Below are 24,927 nucleotides of genomic sequence, written 5' to 3' on the forward strand. Positions count from 1 at the left end.
GTTCTTACACTGATAGAATCAGACATGCCTGAGGAGGCTTTGTGATGGGGCCCTGTGTCAGCTCCCTCAGGCAGGTGCTGGGCCTGCGCCCACCCCAAGAGCCACCTGAGCCTCCAAACATCCTAGGTCATCATGGGTCAGCGAGGTGAAGGAAGTGCTGGGCTTACCCTCATCTAACCCCGAGTGTGTTTCATGGCCAGTATAGATGCTCACGTCTCCAAAATGCTTCCAGTTCACAGAGTGACTTGTTCGGAGCAGCCCTGGGGGAGAGGGGAGGAGGGAGCGGGGGGGGGGGATTATTTCCCCCATTTTCCAGAAGATAACACTGACGTTCAGGAGATTGAATGGCCTTGTCTGTGGGCACCGAGCTCATTAATGTCGGCTGGCATTCAGGTTCGCATCTCTGGTCTCCTTCCAGCCTGCTTTCTGTTAGACTGCCAAGGAATCATTAGAACAGTGATGATAATAGCTGACATTTCTTTAAAAGAAAACAGCCAACAGTTCCTAGTTTTATTTATTAGTTCAGTGGGTTTTTATTTTTTACTTTCAATTTTATTCATCTCTCCTTTGATTTTCAAGATTTCTATTCAATTAGAAGTTTTGAATTCTGTTTAATTGGAAATTTTTAAATTGTCATTTTAAACTGATTTTTCTATAGTTACATTTGAATCCACAACATCCTTTATACCCAGGACCTGATTTGAACCTTGTGAGGCAGATGCCATTCTTCTCCTTCCTCACTTTATAGATGAGGAAATTGAGACTAACACATCAGGTGACTTAGCGTGGGTCACTTGGTGAGTCTGTCAGAGGCAGGATTTGAACCCAAGTCTTCCTGACTTCAGGCCCCTGTGGTACACAAAAGACAGACCCTTCCTAAAGGAACATCTGTTTTTTCAGGGGAGAGACCAGTGGCCAAGTGGAATGGAGGGGCAAGGCACACTCTGTCTCATGGTAAATGCTGGGTTACAAAATGCTTGGTTATCTCACTTGATCTTTCCAGAAGCCCTGTGAGATCTGCAGTGTGAGTATCGGTATAACTCCATTGCACAGATGAAGTCACTCAGGCCCAGAAAGGGAATGAGACTTGCCCAGATATCTTCACACAGTTAAACTCATCTGTGACCAAGCAGGATTCTCAGCCAGCTTCTCTGACACAAGTTCATTGCTTTTCTCACCATATCAGGCTGCCTATTGGTGCTATCCACATGCATGTTCCCCTGGGCTGTTGCCTGGTGCAGTCACAAAATATGAGTGCTGGAAGGGGACTCAGGAAGACGACCCTCCTCAGCCAGTTAGCCTTTGCTTGGATACCTCCAAGGATGGGGGAGCTCACTACCTCCTGGGGCAGCCCATTCCCCTATGGGCAGTTCTCATCGAGCCCAAACAGGTCTCTGCAGCTTCCTGATTGCCCCTGGACCTACCCCAGAGTGGACAGTGGCCTGGCCTGGGGTGGTCCGAGGTGTTCTCTGCAGTAGTGCCATCTTGTGTCTTTCAGGCACACTGTGGAACTTGTCTTCCTATGAGCCCCTCAAGATGGTCATCATCAACCATGGCCTGCAGACACTGACCAATGAGGTCATTGTCCCCCACTCGGGCTGGGAGAGTGAGCCCAATGAGGACTCCAAGCCACGCGATGCCGAGTGGACCACTGTCTTCAAGAACACGTCAGGCTGCCTTAGGTAAGGTGGGCAGAGCAGGCATCCCTTCTGGGTACTGGATGTGGCTAGGGGAAGAGCGTGGCCGAGACAGAGACAGACAGAGAGACAGAGAGGAGAGAGAGATAGAGAGGAGCCCAGAGGCCACCACTCATTCATGTGGGATCCTCTTCAGCCAAGTCCCCTCTCTTTTGTGGCCTCAGTTTTCCCATCTGTCAAATGGGATCGGCAACAGTGGCTCTCATTTCTAGAGTGTTTGAGATTTGCAAACTGTCTACCAACATCGTCTCACCTGGGCCTCACAGACACCCAGGAGGCAGGTGATGTTACCATTTGACAGACGAGGAAGCCGAGCTTCACGAACTCATTGACCGACCTTTGAGGCCATCTGCACGGTGGTCTGCGTGTTGTTGGCCCCTTTAGAATGTCAGCTCCTTGAGGGTAGGAACCACACTCTCACCTTCCTCGGTATCCCTAGTGCTTAGCCCGATTGTCCAGCTGTTGAGTTAGTCCATAAGCATTTACTAAGTGTCTGTGCACATAGTAAGTGCTTAATAAATGTTTGAGGATGGATTGACATCTAGTTCAACTGGATCATTTTACAAATGAGGAAACTGAGAAAAAGGGAGGTTATTTGAGTGAAAAAAGCATCGATTAAGCATTTAGTGTGTGCCAAGCACCATGCCAAGTCCCTCCATGTAGCCACTGTCAGCCATGGCCTACAGACACTGACCAAAGGAATCATTCCAAACTCAACTTGGGCTGGGAAAGCCAGAGCCGGGAGATGTTTGTATACTGATAGCAAAGCTAAAACAATGTTGCGCTCAGGTAGCTTATACTCTGAAAGGGTAACAATACACACAGGGGAGTGATGGGCCAGGTAGGGCACTCTGGTCTGGAAAATTATGGGAATGGTGAATGAGGAGTAAATTGACACATCCCATCCAGGAACAGTGGCAGACTTGATCTGATCTTGGTTCCTGGTTACAAAATTGACACAGGGCATGGAAGGAGGAAAGACTAAATGTCTGCCAAGGTGACACTGAACCATTAGTAACTACTCCTAGGGGGTAGTTCTATTCATACCATCTAGCCACATCATCATCAAGCCCACATCTCTACCTTTTCTAGAAACAAAGTTCATCCGCCGTGTCCTATTGTATGTGCGGCCGGGCTGGCTCTTAGTGATCCTCACTTCCTTTTCTAGATGCTGCTCAAACCATCTCGTTGATGCTCCCTTCTAGATTCCCCCAGGAATTCAAGTCAGGTTCTCTAGTATATCATTAGGGATACTTGCCTTTCCCCAGTCTTCTGATGCTTCTGTATCCACAGTATTTCAAGTGTCACGGATTGTCGCTCGACAACCACATCAGCCAGTTCTTTCAGGACCCCATGAGCTCATTCATCTGGGCCAGAGGGGACTGGAGGGCCTCATACCCGGAGTACAGACTCTCCATTGCCAAGGATGACATGAGCACTCCCCCCATCAAGACTGTCTCCTCATTAGTGGCTCCCCCACCTTTTTCCTGCTCCTTGCTTCCCACCCAGGGAAGATGAAAAGTGGGTCATCTCTCAGTGAGGCTGCACGATAGGAGCTCGGGACCCCATGGGCATCCAGAGGCCTGGGTTTGAGTCCCAGCTATGACTCTGGCTCCTTAAGTGACCCCAGTCGAGTCTCCGGGCCTCAGTTTCCCCATCCATAAAACTGAGTAGGTGGGGGGAGGGAGGACTGGAAGGGAGAATCTCCAAGACCCCTTCCAGTTTTAGATCCACTGGGATAATTGTCTGACACCACTTGGCATTGCTGTGGAGAAAAATGATGACATCAGGGGTGGGGGCTCTTCATCTTAAAGGGCCGGCAGAAGGAGCAGGCAGGTGGAGGGGCTGGGTACCAGGAGGAGTGAGAATGTCCACCCGAGAAGGGCAGCAGAGCAGCCTCAGAGCAGAAAGGGGCCTCAGATGCCCTCTAGCCCAGACCCCTTCCCTTTTACAGAAAGGGAAACCAAAGCCCCAAGTCCTACAGGGAGTAAATAAAAGGGCTGTGGTCTGGGGCCCAGGCTTCCCTGGGCTCCTTCCACCACCTGGCCCCTGGGCCCAGCCCCAAGTCGTAGCCGCACCCTAGAGCATGTCACTCTTAGTGAGACTCTGCTGGGCTTTGGTCTCTTGACCAGAGCAGATGTCCAGTAATATCTCTGGCCTCTCTCACTCCCCAGCCAAGTCACTGTGTGACCCAGGGGCAAGGCAGCCCCTTTCTCTGGGCCTCAGTTGGATTCCATCATCCTGGAGGTCCCAAACATTCTATGCTGCTCTGTGTAACGAAGGAGGCTAGCCTTGAATGCCAAGCAGAGAGAGCCTTGAATGCCAGGCAGAGGAGTCAGTCATTCATCTGTGAGCCAGGGCAGGGGTCAGAAAGAAACCTGTGTGACCTGGGGTGAGTCACTGAACCTCTCTGATTGACCTGGATGGCCTCTGGGGTTCCATTGGATTCTAGAGCTGGGTTCTTGGGGATGAGACCAGTTGCGTGTAGTCACTGTAGCACGTAGGAGGGGGAGGACAGAGATGAGTGACATTTTCAAGTCAGAAGGAGGAAGATGGGCCTGGGGACATTTCGACCTTGGGAACAAGATGACTAAATACCCAGGCATTGACCACATTGAGGGACCTACTTTTGGGTGTTTGAATGTAGGGGGAAGCAGGGATCCAGCCTGTCTGCTGGTCTTGCTGCCATCTGAGGCTTTCTCCATCCCTCCATAGGACAGAGAAGGGGGCTGAACACAGAGGCCAAAGACCTGAGTGCGAGATGTGACATGGGCTGTCAGACTAAGTAACTCAGCCTCACTGGGCCTCAGTGTTCCCATCTATAAAGTAGGGATAATATTTATGGCGAGAGCACTATATTAAGAGTCAGGAAGGCCTGGATTCAAATCCTACAAGCTGTGTGAATCTTGGCAAGGCACACGGACCTTCTGAGTCTTTGATCCTCTGTAAAATGGGAATGATCCATAAAGCTGGCATTTATATAAGCACCTACTGTGCGCTCTTCCTGTAGCTGGCCTGCTTCACATTCCAGTATCCTTCTCACTTTGGGGCAGTGTGAGCGCCCCCTGCAGTATTTTCTAGGACCTTGATGGAAGGGAAGCATGGTAGCCGCTTGCTAGAGGGGACAGTGGGAGAATCTGAGTTCAAATTCTGCCTGTGACCTTAATGACCTTGAACAAATCTCTTCCTTCTCATCTGTAAAATGAGGCCCCAGGAGTCTGTAAGGTCTCGTCTTCATTTGGCCTGAAATCTGTTTTCCTAAGATCCTTGGGGTGGGGGGGTGGGGGGGTCTGCTTTGTGTATACTCATCACTTAGCGCACTATGTGGTGCTTAATAAATGCTTACTGACTTGACTAGACCAAAGTCACATCTCTTCACTAGAGTCTTGGACCTTCATGGCAGCCACAGGGTATTTTGGTACAGTTACCTTAGCATTTAGTAAGAGGCAGCTAGGGGGCGCCATAGTGTACAAAGAGCCAGGTCTGGAGTCAGGAAGACCTGAGTTCAAATTTGGCCTCAGACATTTCCTAGCTGTGTGACCCATGGTAAGTCACTTCATCCTGTCTGCCTCAGTTTCCTTATATGTAAAATGAGCTAGAGAAGGAAATGGCAAAAACTGCTCCAGGGTCTCTGCTAAGAAAACCCCAAATGGGATCGCAGGGTCAGACAAGTCAGACACGACTTGTTACAAGGCAATATAATGTGTTTACTCAGAAAAATGAGAATTGTAGTCATCGTAATGTCAGTCAGTTAGTCAGTCTACAGACGGCCTTTGATCCACCTTATTCTCGAGTGCTGGGCTTCCTGTCCTTCCATTTCAGGCTTGGGTCTTCGCTGACTTCTAATTCCCTCTCATGTTAAACTGGAGAGCCCTCTTCCCTGGGCCCTGCCCCTCACCTGGGAGGAGGGGCGGAGCACTGGGGGCAGGAGCGGGGGGTCCCGTCGGGTCGGTCCTTCCGCCCCCTTCTCTGTCCCCTCCATCGTAGCTTACCCAGCCAGGATCTCATGGGAACAGCCATGTCCCTGCAGTGGCAGGTCCAGGTTTCTGGGTGTTGAGGGGGATGGGGGCCCGGAAAGGTGCTCCAGCCCTGGGAAAGATATCACCCCTCTTCTCTCATCCTCCCGAAGGCAAGTGGGGGCAGCCAGAGGTGGTCTAGGTCTCGGCCACGGCCTCAGGAGAGAGGCTAGTTCCCAGCAAGAGGGCACGGCCCCTGCCCCCATGTCCCACCCTGGCCAGGCCTGAGGAGATAGGCGCAGCAGATGGGCCTGCTCCTCCCCTGCTCTGGGAAACTCACTCAGGGTCACTGCCCCCTTCCCAGGAATGCTTTGGGGAAGGGAATAGAACATTAAGTGCTGGCCTGACCGGAGTGGAGCGGAGCTGGGAGGAGGTGGAGGGAGGGGAACCAGGAGGGGAGGGCCCCAGCTGGGAGCCGGAAGCACTGGGTCCTCGTCCCAGCCCCGTGTCCTCAGCCAGGTCCCTTCCCAGCAGAGGCAGCGAGCGGTGCTAGAAGGCACTGACCCTCTCTGGGCCTCAGTTTCCCTGTCTGTAGAGGAGGCTGGGCTAGATGACTTGGGGTCCCTGCCAGCTTTGTCCATGATTCTGTGGTCTTCAAGGGTCCCTCCAGGGCTGGGTCTTTATGCCATACAGAGGAAAGGCAGGTGGGTCTGGTGTCTGAGGACATCTGGGGTCAATTCCCATCTCTGACAGTTACCGCCTTTGTCACCTCCCTCTCCGGTCTCAGTTTGCTTATCCATAATGGAGCTTAGACGAGATGGCTTCCGAGGCCAGCGGAGTTGGGCCTGAGCTTGCTGGCCTCAGGCTGATGCTCTCTCCCCCTTCCCCAAGGTTGCCCGGTGCATTCCCAAGACCCGAGTTGGATGGACCTCGGAGTCCACGGGGGCCAATCCCCACAGTTTATAGAGGAAGCTGAGGCGCAGAGAGATGGACTGGTTTGCCCAGGGTCACCCAGGGAGTGAGCGTCAGGGCTGGGATGAGAGCCCAGGCCCTCCAACCCCAGAGGCAGAGCTCTTACCACTGGCCCACCCTGCCCTGTTCCCTAATCAGAGCTGGGCCTCTGGGCCAACTAAGGCCAGAAGGTCATTAGGTTCCCAGAGGCCCACTGGGGTGACCACATTCTCTTGCTCTCACCAGGAATGTGAGCTCAGATGGGGCAGAAGCACGCCGGCGGCTCCGGGAGTGTGACGGGCTAGTGGACGCCCTCCTGCACGCGCTGCAGTCAGCCATCGGCAAGAAAGACACGGACAACAAGGTGAAGATTCCACGCGACTTGGGGTGCATGGGGGCGGGGACGAGACAACCGCCCTCCCTTGGGGGTTCTCGGGACACAAGTCTCCCTTGTCCCTTGGGTCAGGGACCTCTACAGGGCAGGCAGGCAGGCAGGAAGCGTTCATTAAACACCTACTATGTGCCAGGCCTGGAGAAGCCAAGAAAGGCAGAGTTGTCATCCTTGGCTTCTGGGGCTCCAGGCCTAATGGGGGAGGTGACGTTTAAATAACTAGGCCTATGTAAGAGATTAAGCACACACCAATGGTGACCTCATAGGACAGGGTCACTTATTATTGAGGGAGTGACCTTGGACAGGTCATTTCCTGTCACTGAGTCTTAGTTTCCTCATCTGTAGGGAGGCATTTGGGTTCGATGGCCTTGGAAGTCTCTTCCATCGGGGATCCCTATTGAGGGAATGGCGTTCGCTTCTTTGGTCCTCACACGTCCCCGTGAGAGCTGGGTTCTTAGGGCCCTGTGAGACACTGACTCCAGGGCAGAGCCAAGGACCAAGGGGGGAAGTGGGGTCAGGTCGACTTAGACTCAAGGCCAAGAAAAAGCTTCCTCATGCTGAGTACTGCCCGCAGGGGCACAGGCAGCCTCAGGAGGGAGGAGTTGTCTGTCCCTGGAGGTCTTCAGCCAGTGGCTGGACAGCCATTGGTCAGGGGGGTTGGAGAGCGGCTTCTCAGGCAGGTCCAGGCCGGGGTGGCAGCTCCCGGGTTCTCTTCAGACCTGACGTTCTGGGATTCTGGTGGGGTTTCTTTTCTTTTCTTTTCTTTTTTTTTTTTTTTTTTGTTGAGGCAATTGGGGTTGAGTGACTTGCCCAGGGTCACACAGCTAGTAAGTGTTAAGTGTCTGAGGTCAGATTTGAACTCAGGTACTCCTGAATCCAGGACCAGTGCTCTATCCACTGCGCCACCTAGCGGCCCCTTGGGATTTCATTTTTAATCTGGTCAGGCTGGGGAGTGGGCAGGATGGAGGAGAGGAGGAGTCTCTTTCAGCAGTGGTGGGAGGACTCAGGGAGATTCTAACAGGATGGAACCTGGGGCCAGTGTGGTGGGGGGTGTTTGAATCTAATGTATGAGGTTGGAATAGAGGACCTTCTATTATGGCTAGAATTACTGAGTGCCAGAGCTTGGAAGGGCCCTTAGAACAGGGGATGTCAGGGCTGGGAGGGGCCTTAGAACAGGGGATGTCAGGGCTGGGAGGGGCCTTAGAATAGGGGATGTCAGGGCTGGGAGGGGCCTGAGAAGAGGGGATGTCAGGGCTGGGAGGGCCCTTAGAACAGGGATGTCAGGGCTAGACAGTGTCTTTGACACCCTCATTTCCCCCTCTTTTCAAACCCCTACCCTTTCCCTCTCCCTAGTCGGTAGAAAACTGTGTGTGCATCATGCGTAACCTGTCCTACCACGTGCACAAGGAGGTCCCCGGCGCTGACAAGTACCAGGAGCCCGAGGCCAGCCAGGCCGCCAGCACCGGGGCACTGCCCCGGAGGAAGAAGGACGATGCCAGCTGCTTCGGGAGCAAGAAAGCCAAAGGTGCGCGCCCCCAGTGGCTGGGAGAGGGGCTCGGCAGCACGCTGGGCCCCAGGTGGGCCTGGACGTCAGGGCCCAGCAGGGCAGGGGGAAGGGCCTTGGCGCCCACTGGGCTCCTGGGAGGGCTGGCTCCCTAGCCTGTAGCTTCCCTCCTTGGCCAGCTCCTCCCAGAGTGTTGGGACCAGGCCCAGGGGCCTCCTTGCTATCCTTGCTGCCCTCTCCTCCCCAGCCCAGAGCCCTCAAAATGGCCGCACAGCCTGACCTCGGCTCAAACTCAGCTCCTCTCCTCAGCCCTGAGGAGAATTTCCTCCCACTGTCTGACCACAGCCACTCAAGGTGGTGGGTAGTGCCCTTGTTCCCATTTGACAGATGAGTAAACTGAGGCCCAGATTGGGGAGGTGACTTGCCCAGGGTGGACTCTGTGCTTCCTGTTCTCCACTCTGCCCCTTCCTCACCTTCCCCAGCCCTCTGCAGACAGGGGCTGACCTCCCTGTCAGCACGCCTTCCCATCTGCCCAGAAATGGGCAGGGCTACAGCATGCTCCGGCCCCACCGTGGGGTGCTCTGCTCCTGCTGGGGAGAAATGCCGGGGCTTGGAGGCAGGTCCCCCTCACCAGCTCTCCCCGAGATTCTGGCAGGAGGGAGTAAGGGGATTGTTGGGTCAAAGGCTGGGGGATGGCTTTTGAGGTCCATCTGTCTCCCCCAAGCCCCCCCGGCCTTGAGGTCCCCTCCCATGAGCCCATGGTCTGCTTCCCACTTGGCCAGTTTTCTTTCCCTGCATCATGAGTTAGAGGGTGATGTGAAGATGACCTCAGACACACAGCCTCTGACCTCAGATCCCGAGTGGAGCTCTGGCCTCTCTTGGGAAAGCTGACCTCTTCACCTGGGGGGACGCTGTCCTCCGGTGGTGGCCCTATGTGCTGGGGGCGGTGCCTGGAGGGCAGCCATTTCAGCCAAGCCTTAGGCCCCCCAGCTCCCAGAGTCCCCACTGGGGTCCTGGGTTACTAACAGACAAGCAGGAAGGGTACTGGTGTCCTCTTCCTTGGCAGGGCACAGGATGTGTCCTTTGGGCTCCAGGCAGCCACAGAGCTGCCGGGGCCTGACTGCTCCTCCCCTCCAGGGAGGGCCTCCCACCACAATCCCCCAGAGGGGCTCACACTGTTCATCCTTTCTGTCCAAGGGGGAAGAAGACAGAGGGAGAAGCCCCAGCCCTCCCTCGGGCCTCACCAAGCCCCAGGCAGCGTGATACCCAGGACTTTCTCCCACTCAATGCCAATCACTGAATCCTGGTTTGAGCCCCGGGGCCTCCCGGATCCTCCAGGTCCCTCTGCCCTGCCTGGCTCTCTGGGTGCTCTGGTCTGCTGGCTGCCTACCTCCCCTGCCCCTTTCATGACTCGCTGCCCCTCACCCTGGCCTCTTATTCCCAGCTCATCATCCTGCAGGGCTGAAGGGGGCATTTTCCAGAGGTAATTCACAGGAAATGAGAACAACAACAACAACAATAATAATAGCTAATGTTTACATATGTGCCAGGCAGTGTGCTAAGCACTTTACAAATATCAACCCTGGGAGGCTGGTGTTATCAAGATCCCCATTTTACAGTTGAGGAAACTGAGGCAGACAGAGGTTCAGTGACCTGCCCAGGGTCTCACTGCCAGGAAGTGTCTGTGGCTGAATTTGAACTCGGGTTTTCCTGACTCTCAGCCTGCTGCCCTAACCACTGCACCACTCAGCTGCCACATGGGAAAAGAGAATGCCACAGTTGAACCTTTGGAGAAGGGCAGAGCAGGTATTCTGCCTGGGAGGTCTCTTCCAGCTCTGACTCCTATGGTCCCATCTGTGCATGGATGAGAACTCTCCCCCATCCCAGCTAAGGTTCCTCCCTTCTCTTGGACTTGGGTCCTCAGGCCTTGTCAGCCATCCTCACTCCCCTGGGTATTGGTCTCCCCTCCTCCCGTAGTCTCAGGGGAGAACTTCACTGCCCATGCATCCCCAGAACAAATTAGGATGTGTCCACCTGGGCCCTCCAAGATGTCTTCATCGGTCCATCTTCCAAACCCATGCTCACTCATGGCCCGTTTCCTTGCTGGTGGTTAATTGTCCTCTTAGCAAACTGGACAGGAGACTTGGTATCAGGAAAAGCTTCCAAACACCTATCACTGTCCCAAGATGGGATGGACTGCCTAGAGAAGTAATGAGCTCCCCATCACTGGGGGTATTCAAGTAAAGGTGCTGAATGATTGTTGGGGATCCTCAATCAGTGGACTGGACTGGAGGCCTCCTGCCTGTCCTTCTACCTTCTATCCCCTGAAATTTCCCCTTAAATGCCCCTTAAAGGGACAACCAAGAAAATCCAGATGGGCCAATAGGGTGGGCTTCCTTCCTGTTACCTGAGAAGTCTAGTGGAGAGTAAGAGAGTTGCTCTTAGCATGAGAAAGCCTTCTGCCTCTGATCCCTGAGGACTATGTGACCCTGGACAAGTCACCAAACTTGTCAGCTCCCCCATCCCACTCTAAAACAAGAGCTTTGTGTCCAGGACCCCCTTGACACTCAGTCTGGTGAGGCCCAGGGGGCCCTTCTCAGGGTTCATGTTTTTAAGTGAGTAAAATAAAATTCCCAAGACTCCAGAGGGAACTCTAGAACTAAGTACAGTCAAATACAGTCATAAAAAGATAGAAAAAACAAATTCTCAGTTTGTCCCAGACTGTCAGCTGCAGAGCAGGTGGCAACCTGTATTGGTGGAGGGAATGTCTCCCAAGGAAGTTGAAGTCACAGGTGAAGACCATCAACTGCAGGACTTAACCCTGGGGGCTCCCCCAGAGCTCACCACAGATCCCTCTTTCTCTGCTAGAACCCCAGGGTCTGAGAGCCCACCCAGTGGGTGCCACCCTGCCCTGCCTCCAGGCTCCTTCCTTTGGGGCTCTGCTGAGGCCAAAATTCTCAGCTGCATCTGTGGGTGAAGGTGATGAGAGCAAGTCTCCCACCTGAGGCCGGCCAAGAGAGACCCAGGAGTCGGGCGCTGGGGGAGGGCATCACCTGGGGCCCCGTGGGGAGAGCAGGCCCGGCCCCAGGCGGTCTGGGGTGGGGGCGGGGAAGCCCGGCCCTTGGATTACGCCTCTCATCAGTGCCTCTGTATTTCTCCCTTCTGCGACTCTTGTTTCCTTCTCTGCTGCTTTTCTGGTCCTAAGAGGATTGGTTCACTCAAGGTGAGTTCTTGTGTCCTTTTCTCTCTGTTCTTTTTCCTTCCTTTGCTGTCCTGGGGCCCCCGAAGGCAGAGAGGGCAGGGATGGAGCTGAGCTCTGACCACGTCTGTTCAGCTCCCCATCATCGGGCTCAGCACCGCACCCTGGGAGCTGCTGAAGCAGGGTGTCTGTTGGGGATGGGGTCAGGGGAGATAGGTTTGCTTAGTGGGGAGCCTGCAGCCTGGAGGGGTGTTCTTGGGGGCCCCCTGGCCCTCCCCACCTCTGACAGTGTCTTCCAGAGGCAATATTTTTCAGAAACCATCTGGGGTGTGCTCTCAGAGGGAGAGCTTACATCTTGAAATGATAGAAATTAAAAAGATCTCAGCAGGCAAGAATGCTGGGGCAGATACAAAAAGATCGCATTTCTTAGGCTTCACTTTTTCAGAGATCTGTTGATCAGGTTGGGGCAGGCCTTCTCTGAAGTTGGGTTAAGATGGTTTACGGTGATGAGCCTCTCAGTGCTGAGTTTGTCTTTCCTCAGATGAACATCCCCAACCATACTCAAAGCATTTCTAGTTTAGTAGAAACTGCCCCAGACTGCACAGAATAGCTAAGAACCTAGGGTAATTTCCACATCATGGTGAGGTGTGAGAAGAAGTCATTGGTGGAAGAAGATGAAGTTCAGGGGTGATAAATGTAAAGGTCCAAACTTGGGTTCAAAAAGTCAATTATGCCAGTATAGGATGGGGAAGAGATGTCTCCACAAACCAGTGTATTAGAAAAGGATTTGGTGGTCTTAGTCAACTGTAAACTCAGTGTAAGTCAGCAGGAAAACACAGAAGACCAAAAAAAAAACCCCTCAATCTTAGGCTGCACTTTTAGATGCAGAGGTAGCCCAGGGTTTCTTAAACTTTTTCACTTTTCACCCGAGAAGTTTTATGAGGCCCCGGGTACATAGGTATACAAATGAAATATTTACTGCCAAATTTTTCACGACCCCCGCATTCAGTTGCGTTTAAGAAGCTTTGGTCTGGAACAAGGGGGATGATCAGCTCACTGCTGCCCCCTGCCTTAATCAATGCCATTTGGAGAATCATGCTCCATTCTGGCTGCCACCTTTTAGAAGAAATGTTGACAAACTGGAACATGAACAGGATGGGCAAAAGACTGGAGAGAAGAACTGGAAATATTTAGGTTGGAGAAGACAGGGTTGGTGTCTTCAAGGCCCATCATACGGCTGAGAGATTAGCCTGCTTCAGCTTGGCCCTGGAGGGAAGAGCTAAGAGCAATTGATGCAGGATGTAGAAAGGTAGATTTCAACTTGATTGAAGGAAAAACAGCTAAATTCAATTCATCTTCCGGCTCTTTTGGATGCATATGTCATAGAGTTGTTAGGGTGTCCAAGCAGAGGATGGATGCCCCCTACTGGGAGTACCAAGGGGGAGCCTGTTCCGCTGTGGACACCCCTTCTCGCCCTATCATTCTGGGACTCCAAGGAGTCCTGCCTCAGGAAAGCCTTGAGCCACCTTGCGTACCTCAGAGATGTTGGCACTTGGCCAGCTCTGCCTGCCTCTCCGTGGCTTGCTCCTTGCTGGAAATCTGGGCCAGAGAGTATGGAAGGTATAGAGGCCAGAGTATAGCAGGCACCCCCCCCCTCCCCATCTCCCATAGGATTCCCAGCCAGCCCTACCCCCTCCCAAGGGGAAGATGTTCTGTTGGAGCCACAATCGCACTCTCTATGGGGCATCCCCTTAATGCTGACTGGTTGTGGTGCCACAGACTCAGGGTGCTGTGTAAACTCTCCTATTGGCAGCTCCTGGCAGGCTGTTCGCTAGCATCCCTACTGATTTTCTCTTGTAGAGCTGAACTTCCTTGTGTAACTCCAAGCAGGAGGTTGCCTCACATTGTCACCCTGGGCCCCGGTGGCCTTTGTCCCTGGCTCCCTTTGAACTGGCTAGACTGAGAGGGGCCACCTCCCCCTGGGCCATGCAGACAGATGCCAGCATCTGCTCTCAACCTACCAAAGCTCTCCGGCTCATCATTCTCATGGGAGCTATCTCACCTACGCACCTTGGCAGGCTTCAGGCCACCGTGAGCCAGGTGCACCAGAAAGAGGGCAGGCCTTGGAAGGCACAGACTTGGGTCTGTCACCCAGTTCAGGTATTTATCTGCTGTTTGATTGCAGGCAAGTACCGAACCTTCTGCTCTCTTTCCTCATCTGTAAAATAGGGGTGATGATAATGACATTGAAATCCCAATGAAATCATAGGGGTGATCTGTGGTCCAGACACTTTCATGTAGTTCAGTGGATAGAGCATCGGATAGAGTGGAGAGTGACTCACCTTCCTGAGTTCAAATCCAGCCTCAGACACTTACTAGCTGTGTGACCCTGGCCAAGTCACTTCCCTTGTTTACCTCAGTTTCTTCATCTGTAAAATGAGCTGGAGGGGCAGCTAGGTGGTGCAGTGGATAAAGCACTGGCCCTGGATTCAGGAGGACCTGAGTTCAAATCCGGCCTCAGACACTTGATACTTACTAGCTGTGTGACCCTGGGCAAGTCACTTAACCCCCATTGCCCCGCAAAAAAATTTTTTTTAATTAGCTGGAGAAGGAAATGACAAACCACTCCAAGAAAACTCCAGATGGGGTCATGAAGAATTGGACATGACTGAAACAACTGAGCAAAAACAGTGCTTCAAAGGGCATGTGGAGGGGAATGAGTGTAAATCTTAAAATGCTACATAGAGGGGGAAGCTGGGTGGTACAGTGGATAAAGCATCGGCCTTGGATTCAGGAGGACCTGAGTTCAAATCTGGCCTCAGACATTTGACACTAGCTGTGTGACCCTGGGCAAGTCACTTAACCTTCATTGCCCCACCCAAAAAAAAGTGCTATATAGAAATGTAAAAACTTATTATTCAGATTCATGACTTTTTTTGAAATCACCCTTAGTACCTTTATAAACGTAGGGCCTGACATCACTCCATTGCCTTGGCTCAGAGCTAGAGGAGGGCTGAGAGACTGTTTCTGAGCCATGGTGTTGTTGCCTTCAGTAGAAGGGCCTCGTGAGGAGTTGAGTTCAGCACCACGGCCAGCAGAAGCCCATCTTCTATCTGCTTAGAAAGTGCTCCTTCTTTTGTGCCCTGGCAGGGGCTGCACCCAGCCTTGGGTTCCCCTGCCCTTGAGCTGCCCTTTCTCTCAGCAGATCCCTTAGAGAGCCTTCCCAGGGATCAGATTGTATTCTCTGCCAAGCAGGGGCCTCTCCTCTGGGGACCTCGGCACACACAGGAGATTAAGCTTCTGGGCCCCAGCTGGTGATTCCTGGATGTGCAAAAGGGAGAGATTTTCTTCTGGAGCTGGTCCCGATGCAGCTCGACCCCAGCCAGTCTGGGTCAGTCCAGTCAGTTTGGGGAGGCAGGCAGGTTTCATCGAGCAGACCTAGGCAGGGGGTTGGGACGACCTGGGTTCTGGGCCTAGCTATGCCACTGCCTGACCCTTGGCTATCCCCTCCTCTGCACCTCAGGTTCCTCATCTGTAAGACCTGATGGTTATGGTGGCACTGTGGAAGATTCCTGACAGAATCTGCATTCAGATGCAGGCTGGGTTACCTTGGGCCTCACTTTCCTTATCTGTAAAATGGAGGGGAGGGGATAGACTTCTGAGGTCTCTTCAAGCCCCAGAGCTAGGACTAGACCATCTGTCAGGTGCCCCCAGCTCCAGTGTTCTGTACTTTAAATGCAGCTTTAATCCAAGCCCATTCAGATGAACACAACACTCACTCCCCTAAGCATACACCATGTGCCAGCCCCTGGGCTCTGGGATGGGGGTACAGGAGAGCTCAGCCCATGCCCTCGGAGTGCTTCCCATCCTAATAAGGAAGGGACTGTTTCTGTGATTTCTTTGGCATAGAACTCCCAGATGAGAAAACTCCCTCCACTGATGCAGATCACCACCTACTTAGTCTTTTTTGGGGGGGGGCGGGGCAATGAGGGTTAAGTGACTTGCCCAGGGTCACACAGCTAGTAAGTGTCAAGTGTCTGAGGCCGGATTTGAACTCAGGTCCTCCTGAATCCAGGGCCAGTGCTCTATATACTTTGCTACCTAACACTTACTTAGTCTTAAAGAACCCTGAATGGTTAGGGTGATTCACCCAAGGTAACAGCCAGTTTGCATCCCAGGTCTTCCTGATTCCAGTGACAGCTTTGTGTCCTGTGCTTTTCCTGCTTAATGGGGGCGGGGGGGCAGGAAATAGAAGCATGATGTGACAAAGGCTGAATCGTAGCCAGATCTGAGAGCTGACTGACTTGGAGGAAATCAGGAGGGCTCCCTGGAAGAAGAGGCAGGCCCACCTTCCTTCTCTGTCATGATGTAGTGTCCAAGGGAAGGACATGTCCCCAGCAGTGACCACAGGGAGTGTGTGTGAATTGTTAGCGCCAGAAGCTTGTAAAGCCATCAGTTGGGGAGTTGTTTGCCACAATGATGACATCACAGGTTCTGGGGAGACCAGCAGCCCTCTCTGGCCTGAGCTACAATTGTAAGATAGAACCAGAGGACAGGATTTCCACTGTGCTGCCCAGCTCCTGGGGCCCTGGCCCAGCCTCTGGAAAAGAATTAGGACGGTTTGGAGGTGTCCCTGGTGGTCACAGAGCTCCCTGCAGAGGGTGAGGCAATGGAGGAGATCAGGGATCCAGTAACTAGGGGCAAGGCAGCTGGCAGCTCCTGCCTGGGGTCCTGGGCTTTCTAGGACCAGAAATTCCTTTTCAGCTGCTCACTGAGTAGGGATTAGACTGTGGTGAGCTGATCGAGGGAGACCAACTCCCAAGAATGGGCTACTTATTCATGTTCACTCAGAGCTTGTGCCAGTGCCAAGAAGCAGGGGGTCTTGTGTGCATGGAGGAGGGCCGTCCCCCCAAATAGCCCAGTGTGGTGGAAAGAGCTGCTCTCTGAAGCACACCTTCCCCATCTTCTGCATTCATCTCATGTTACCTTCCTGATCAAAGCACCAGAGTCATTTCCAAAAGGAAGTGAAGTGAATGATTTCTACAGCTTCAAAAACCAGAATAGGAGGGTGGTGGGACCAAGCTGGGTGACTTTGGACAAGTCACGTCTCACTGAGCCTCAGTTTCCTCATCTTTAAAATGAGGGGGTTGGGGCAACTAGGTGGTGCAGTGGATAAAGCACCGGCCCTGGATTCAGAAGGACCTGAGTTCAAATCCAGCCTCAGACACTTGACACGTACTAGCTGTGTGACCTTGGGCAAGCCACTTAACCCTCATTGCCCTGCAAAAAAACAAAACAAAAAAACAAAAAAAATGAGAGGGTTGGACTCCAAGGTCCTCCCTGATCTCGAGGGGAAAATACTTGTGTCTGTGGAGCCCGGACATTTCGAATCAAACCCTACTCGTCTGCTACACCCCCCAACCCCCAAGGACATAGTAATGCTCTAGATGTCCATTTGTCAACATTCTAGGTAACCAGTACCTGCCAAGGGAGCTGAGGTGAAGCTTGGACCCGTCCTTGCATCAACTAGGGGAATTCCAGGTGTGGAATCTCCCTCTGCTGATGCTAATCAGCAGTCTTAGAGAATCGTTCGGGTCACAGAAAGGTTAAGTGACTCACTCTGGCCACACAGCTAGTATCAGGGGTGGGACTTGAACCCAGATCTTCCAAACTCCCAGGCTGGCTCTCAGTTCACATTTACACCCCCCAGGCTCTCCCTCAGGTTTTAGGATTAGAACCCGAAGGGACCAAATTAATTAGCAAGCATCTATTAAACACCTGCTGTGTGCTGAGCACTCTGCTAGCCTCCAGAGATACAAAGACAGAAGTGAAACATTGTTTATCTGACTAAGGCAAGTGCCCGGGGCCCAGGGCAGGCAGGTGGCAAAGCCCAGGACCTGTGCTCAGAAGAGGGTATTCGGTACCCAAGCAAAGTACAAAGAATTATAGAGGAGACCGATTCTGTTGGAACATAATGTGGGTGCCAGGTTAAGAGTCTGGCACTGGGGAAATGCCATGTCTTCATGTCAGAGAGCTTGGGGCTAGACACCCAATATCACAGGGAACGTGAGTGGATCATAGGGCAGGCAGGTGGCAAGATGCCCGTGATGCCTAGGCTCCTGGTGATTGGCCAGGGAGGGGGCGTAAAGGGCCGGGCCTGAGAGTCCGGGGCTTACCCTCTGATCTGGGCAAGTCAGCGCAGCTGAGATCTACATAAGCTCCCTGGGGTTGGATGGTTAGAGGAAGAGGCTCCTCCAGGGGCAGAAACAGGGCAGCTGGCAAGGACCAGATTGTTCTTGGTGGTGGCATTTGCCCTTCATTCTCAAAAGGGGAACCTGACATCGGGGTGATGTCTTGACCTCCAGTGAATTGGATTTCAGTGAGGCAAGGTCACCAGCCTCACTCTCTCCTCCAAAGCCATCTGGGTCCAGTGGCAAGATATACATCAGGACGACTGGAGATGGCCCTGGATGTTTGAGGCAATCGGAGTTAAGTGACTTACCCAGGGTCACACAGCTAGTAAGTGTCAAGTGTCTGAGGCCGGATTTAGAGAACATATACCCAAGCAACATAGTATGTACTGTGAAATGAGCACTGGCTCTGAAGGCAGGGAGACCTGAGTTCAAATCCCACCTCAGACACTTACTAACTGTATGATGCTGGGCAAGTTATTTAACTCGGTCTGCCTCCATTTCCTCACCAACCCTGGGCATTCAATCCAATCAGATACACTTTTATGAATCCCTTTTCTGGGCGTATTCAGGTACCAGCCCACTACTGCGCACCTTGGGGAGGAGGCAGGGGCGTCCCAGAGAGGACCCTTGCTCACTGCCTCCTGAGGGAAGACACCAGGCAGGGGCCAGGGCACCTCCGTTTTCTTCCTGGCTCCATAACTCTCACCCTCTCGCTTCTTCTCTCTGGGCCTCAGTTTCCTTAACTGTAAAAGGAAGGAGTTCAGGGGAAGATGACAAGGATGATGGAAAGCTTAGAGTTCCTGTCATTCCAGGAGTGTGTGAAGGAGCCAGGAATGCTTAGCCCAGAGAGGAGACTGCAGGGGACTTTAAGAATGGGGGCGGCTAGGTGGCGCAGTGCATAGAGCGCCGGCCCTGGAGTCAGGAGGACCTGAGTTCAAATCTGGCCTCAGGCACTTGACACTTACTAGCTGTGTGACCCTGGGCAAGTCACTTAACCCCAATTGCCTCACTTTAAAAAAAAAAAAAAGAATGAGGCAGAGGGGCATCTGTCTTAGGAAGCGGCACTGACGTTGTTCTGCTTGGGCCTAGAGGGGGAAGGGCAGCCTAAGGCAGTGACAGAAGAGAAAGATTCCACAGAACAGCGCCATCCCCAAGTGCAGTGAACTGAGCTCCCCTCGGCCCTGGGGACATCCTCAGGCAGGGGCCGGGGGGACGTTTGTGGGGAGTGTGGCAGAGGGGACACAGGCCTGATGTGGCCAGACTCTGTGGTCACTGATGCTCAGGGGCCATGCAAGGAGCCCAGGGCCCTCCCAGACCTGATGGTCCGTGCTCTGTGTTCTCAGGGCCCTCCCAGCTCTGACCTTCACTCTATGTTCTGACGTCCCTCAGTTCTGTCATTCAATGTTCTGTGTTCTAAGGCCCCTCCCAGCCCTGACATCCCCTGTTCTAAGGCCCCTCCCAGCTCTGACATCCCCTGTTCTAAGGGCCCTCCTAGCCCTGACATCCCCTGTTCTCAGGCCCCTCCCAGCCCTGACATCCCCTGTTCTCAGTCCCCTCCCAGCCCTGACATCCCCTGTTCTCAGTCCCCTCCCAGCCCTGACATCCCCTGTTCTGAGGCCCCTCCCAGCCCTGACATCTCCTGTTCTGAGGCCCCTCCCAGCCCTGACATCCCCTGTTCTCAGTCCCCTCCCAGCCCTGACATCCCCTATTCTAAGGGCCCTCCCAGCCCTGACATCCCCTGTTCTGAGGCCCCTCCCAGCCCTGACATCCCCTGTTCTAAGGCCCCTCCCAGCCCTGACATCCCCTGTTCTATGGATGTTCCATGACACATCATGCCAGCAGGAAAGGTTCCGCTGCTCTTAACATTAGAGGGTCTGGCTTCCAATCCTGGCTCTGATTCTTCCCTCCTGCATGACCTTGGACAAGCCTTTTAGGTCTCTCTGAGCCTCAGTGTCCTCATCTGTAAAATGGGGGGCTTCTGCTCCAAGTGATCTCTGAGGACCCCTACAATCAGACTCCACTGATCACGTGACCCCCATGTGACCCTGAGCAAGACCCTTCACGTCCCTGGGCCTCAGTTTCTTCCTTTGTAAAAGAAGGAGGTTGGACTAGATGACTGAGGTGATCCTAGATCCCTCCCCCAAAGCAAAACAAGCTCAATCAGTCTGTCAATCAACAAGCATTTATTAAGTGCCTACTGTATTCCTCACTTGAAGACAAGATGCTTGGGATCTAAGGACTGAAGCGATTGGTATCTGACCAAGATAGAAGCAGCCTCAGAAAAGGTTCTGGTCCCGGCCTGGGGTGACCCATGTGTGGGGGAAGCCCGACTTGGGAAAGCTCTTCCTGGGTGAGCCTCCCGGGTGCCCCCACCTCTTGTCCCTTTGGCTCAGTCAGAGCCGGGCTGACCTCCTGGGTGATTCCGCCCCTCCAGCCCCAGAGAGCCAGGCACAGAGAGATCCCAGCCGACTCCCCCCTTGTGAAACAGGAGGAGGGAAAGGGGCTGGGCCGGGAGGGGCAAGGAAGGGGCTTTGGGTTTTCTCTTTTGTCAGGCCTAGTGGTTGTGTGACTGTGGTCCAGTCTCTTCCCTGCCTCATCCATAAAACCGATCCCATTTACCTCAGTCCCTTTATGCCATGTTCTTTGTCTTAGCTCCGTCACTTCCCAGCTGTGGTCCATGGGAAAGTCACTCCAATCCCTCAGTCAGCTTAAACTTTCTGAGCCTCGGTTTTCTCATCCGGACAATGGGTACCCTTCTAGTACCAACCTCCCTGGGCTGTGGTGGGAAAAACAGTCAGCCTTAGAGGGCCCGAGGAATGGAAGCAGCCACAGTTAGTTACCTTCCTCCCGACCCCACCCCCAGCACCCTCTCCCCATCCCCAGGGCTGACAGTCCGGCATCTCCTTTGTCAGTCAGTCAGTCCACAAGCATTAATCACCTACTGTGTGCCAGGCACTGCGTCCTGCCTCAGTCTTTCTGGACTCCGCCTCTGGCTGCAGCCCCTCCCCTCTCCTCCCTGTGCACCTCCTTGGGGACTCTGCTGCCTGATCATCTCTGGCTTCGTTGGCCCTAAGCTTAGAGGGGACTCAGAGATTTCCAGGCCAGAAGACACCCCTCCAGCCCCGGCTCCCACCATGAGTTGAGCCCCCTTCATGTTATGAAAGTGGGGGGGAAGCTAGGTGGCACAGTGGATAGAGCACCAGCCCTGGATTCAGGAGGACCTGAGTTCAAATCCGGCCTCAGACACTTGATACTTACTAGCTGTATGACCCTGGGCAAGTCACTTAACCCCCATTGCCCTGCAAAAAAAAAAAAAGTGGGGAAGCCGAGCCCAGAGAGGGAAAGGAGTAGCCCAGGGTCACACAGCGGGAGCCGGCGGCACAGGAATTGGTGCTCCTCATGCTCTGCTCAGCGGGTCCCTCTAAGCTGAGGACTTCAGGAGCCAGGAGGGCTCCGTCCAGCTCCGAGTCCTCAGCTCCGGCATCCCCCCCAGGCCCATTAGGAATCTGACGACTGCTCCCCACCCTCCAGCCCGGTCCAGGGCCGAGCCTTGCCTTCTGACACTGGCCTTGTTCCAGGACGGCTGGACCCTCTTCAGGGCTCCCCGACTGAGCCTCTGGAAGAGGGACAGGAAAGGAAGAGCTGGTGCTTTCCAGAGCCTGGTGTTCAAGGCTGTCCATCATCTGGTGCCCCACCCACCCACCTCCCCAGCCTCATCTCCCATTCCTGCTGTTCTCCAGCCAGGGTGGAGAGCCCTCTCTCTCTCTCCTGCCTATGCCCTGTGCTTTTCCACCTCTCTGCCTTTGGCTGATGCTTTTCCCTACTCCAGTAGTGCCCTCCCTGCCCCATCCTAAATCCCCTTCCCCCAAGGAGCCTTCCCTGATCTCCTTAATCAGGCTTTTTCCTGGCTAGACCCTCCCAGTCCCTCTGGTTGCACCTCTGTGGTCTGTTTATTACGTGGCTGTGTTCCGTATCGGTCCTCTTTGTTGGCGCCATTCGTCTTCCCCCAACTGTGAGCCCCGCGAGGGCAGGGACCCCCCCCCTTCCCAGGCCCACTGGGTAGGCCATGAGAATGATCCATTACGGGCCTGGAAGGGACCTTCTCACCCTCCATCTGTTTGGTTTGGCTTTTTATAGGGAAAAAGAACGGCGGCTTGGACAGGAACTTTGACACCCTCGACTTGCCCAAGAGATCAGAGTCGGCGAAAGGTAAGCGGGGCGGCACTGAGCTGAGGGGTGTGCAGGAGGGGGACACCGGGGGCATTCCTGCCCATCTTCAGGGGCGTTGGCTCTGCGTGTGTTGGTAAACCCGATATTGAGGGGTCTTGTCCCCAGCCCTCTTCTCAGCTCTCAGAATCACAGGCTCTCTGAGCCAGAAGGACGCTTAGAAGTCAGGCAGGCAGAAAAAACCAAACCCTTGAATAAGCACCTACTGTGTGCCGGGCCCTGTGACAAGTGCTGGAGATACAAAAAAAGGCAAAAGACAGCCCTGCCTTCAAGGCGCTTCCAATCTAATGTGGGAGACAACAAGCCAACAGCCATGTTTGCTGTAAACAGGAGAAGTTGGAGATGACCCTCAGAGGGAAGGGAGGCAGCTGGCCCAACTCTTAGCTGAATAAGGTTCCCCACAGCCCCAGAGCCAACAAGTCCTCCAGGCTCTGGCTGAAGACCCCCAATTATGGGGAATTCCCATCACGCAGCAGCCCATTCTTTGCAATAGAGGTGGCTCCCTGGGCTTTACTTGCTCACATGTACTCCCATGAGCCATCCCATAGGAGGCAACTGGGTCACACTGTGGAAAGAGCACTGCTCGATCTTGGAGTCAGCAAGACCTGAGTTCAATTCCTGCATTAGACATTTACTAGCTGGATGACCCTGGACAAGGCACTTAGCCTCTGTCTGCCCCAGTTTCCTCATCTGTAAGATGGAGATAATCATGGCACCTCCTTCCCAGGATTGTTGTGGAAATCAAGTGAGATCAGATATGCAAAGCACCTTGCCAAGCTCAGAGTGCTATATGATGACATTGGTGACCATAGTTTGTCCATGAGGAGATGCAGCAAGCCAAGGGTGGGCGCTCTCGTCCCCTAGTGAAGGCAGCCTTGGCACTCAGAGGATCGTGGATTTCAAGGGAAAGGAGACCAGCCACGTAGTCTAAACTCATTGTTTTACAGCAGAAGAGACTGAGGCCCAAAGACTTGTACAAGGTCTCACAGGTTAGGGATAATGGGAGTGACTGAACCAGGATTGGAACCCAGGTCTCTGGTTTGGCTGCCTCGCATCAGAAGCTGCCTCCCTCTCCCTCCAGGTTGAATATGAGGTTCTAAGTTTCTGATGTTTTAAAACTGAAAGCCATCTGAAAATTTAGCTTTCAGCTAAGATTTTTGTGCCTCCCTTAGAAGCAGTCTTAGAACACTGGGGATATAGAACTTTAAATGCTGGAATCTAGAACCTCAGAAGGACAAAAATCAGATCATTAGAACCTTAGAATGTTGATACACCTGAAGCACAGAGTCTCAAAACATTGGAAATATGGAAGATCAGAATCTAGAACCTTAGAAATACAAAATCTGGGAGCAGCTAGGTGGCGCAGTGGATAGAGCACTGGCCCTAGAGTCAGGAGGACCTGAGTTCAAATCCAGCCTCAGACACTTAACACTAGCTGTGTGACCCTGGGCAAGTCACTTAACCCCAAATGTCTCACCAAAAAAAAAAAAAAAAGAACAAGAAAGAAAAAAAAGAAATACAAAATCTGAAAATGGCAGACTGTTAGAACATTAGAAACACTGAGTCTTTAAATGTCGTAAACGATGGTTCTCTTTTTTCTAACACATCCGAATGACTCCTCCCCACAATCCCCCATAATCCCCCCTTCTGACAAAGTACACACAAGCTAACTGATCAGTGCAATGGGGCCACATCGGCCAATATGGCTCCTTCCATGTCTGTGGGCCATCGTTATCATGGTTGAGAGGCAGACGGAGGTGGCTCAGTGGGTAGTGTTAGAACCAGAGTCAGGAAGACCTGCATTCAAATCTAACTTCAGTCACTCACTAGGTGTGGGACCCTGGGCACTTTACCTCTGTTTGCCTCAGTCTCCTCCACTATAAAATGAGGATAATCATAGCACCTGGACTGTTGTGAGGATCAAATGAGATCATATTTGTAAAGTGCTTAGAACAGTGCTTGGCAGCACTATATATGTCATTATTATTATTATTATTACTTCAAAGAGATAAGAGGCATATATTGGCCCATTGGGTTGATTTATTTTGCCTACATCGCCTTCCTGGGATCATACATCAGAGGCAAGACTATGTAGTCCAACCCCTTCACTTTACAGACAGGGAGACCGAGGTCCAGGTAGGACCAGAGGCAAGATTCAAACTCAGGTCCTCTGACTCTGAGACCAGGTTCCTATCCACTCTGCCCCAGCTCTCTCTCTTTATAAAAATATCTAAGAAATATATAGACCATTAAGGTTTGCAAAGGATTTTACAAGTATCTCGTTTAGTTCTCCCAGCAACTCTGGAAAGAGGACACTATTACACTTCCATTTTACCAATGAGGAGAGCAAGGCTGAGGGGCTTAGTGGTTTGCCCAGGGTTTCATGTCCAGTAAGTATCTGAAGTGGGATCTGAACTCGGGTCTTCCTACGCTACCCACTGAGCCACCTAGCTCACCTACAGAAGGGGCTCATCACCTGGTGGTCCATAAAGTTTCTGTTACTATTTTGTTCATTGTATTTCAATGGAATTGGTTTCAAATTTTCAGTATTTTACTTTGTGCATTTAAAAACATGGTTCTGAGAAGGGGCCATCCATGGGCTCCCCCGGACCGACTGCCCAAGGGGTTGATGACCCAGTGAAGGTGAAGACGCCCTGCTCCACAGGTTACTTAGGAGGAAGGGGGATGTGGTGGAAGAGTAGGGGCCTGGGCCCAAAAGCAGGACATCTGGGTCTTGCTCCCAAGGCTGACTCTAGCTGTTGCAACCATGGGTGACCAGCTCAAGCCTGGACACTGAGCCTCTTGGTT

At 53.0% G+C, this 24,927-nt stretch overlaps 1 protein-coding gene across 8 annotated transcripts in view; it reads left to right on the forward strand.

The window, feature by feature from the left end:
* The window catches only part of ARVCF (ARVCF delta catenin family member), a 206,971-nt gene that overhangs the window by 150,007 nt on the left and 32,037 nt on the right, over positions 1 to 24,927 (forward strand). For 7 of the 8 annotated variants that reach the window (XM_043987457.1, XM_043987449.1, XM_043987399.1 and 4 more), the window contains 5 exons: positions 1,499 to 1,682; positions 6,851 to 6,968; positions 8,349 to 8,520; positions 11,705 to 11,722; positions 22,030 to 22,101. In XM_043987457.1, coding sequence (XP_043843392.1) covers positions 1,499 to 1,682; positions 6,851 to 6,968; positions 8,349 to 8,520; positions 11,705 to 11,722; positions 22,030 to 22,101 — 564 coding nt within the window. The remainder of the gene's footprint in view (positions 1 to 1,498; positions 1,683 to 6,850; positions 6,969 to 8,348; positions 8,521 to 11,704; positions 11,723 to 22,029; positions 22,102 to 24,927) is intronic. The other variant, XM_043987405.1, reaches the window with a different exon arrangement.

This window comes from Dromiciops gliroides, chromosome 1 (assembly GCF_019393635.1).
Source record: "Dromiciops gliroides isolate mDroGli1 chromosome 1, mDroGli1.pri, whole genome shotgun sequence".
In the NCBI taxonomy this organism is placed as follows: domain Eukaryota; kingdom Metazoa; phylum Chordata; class Mammalia; order Microbiotheria; family Microbiotheriidae; genus Dromiciops; species Dromiciops gliroides.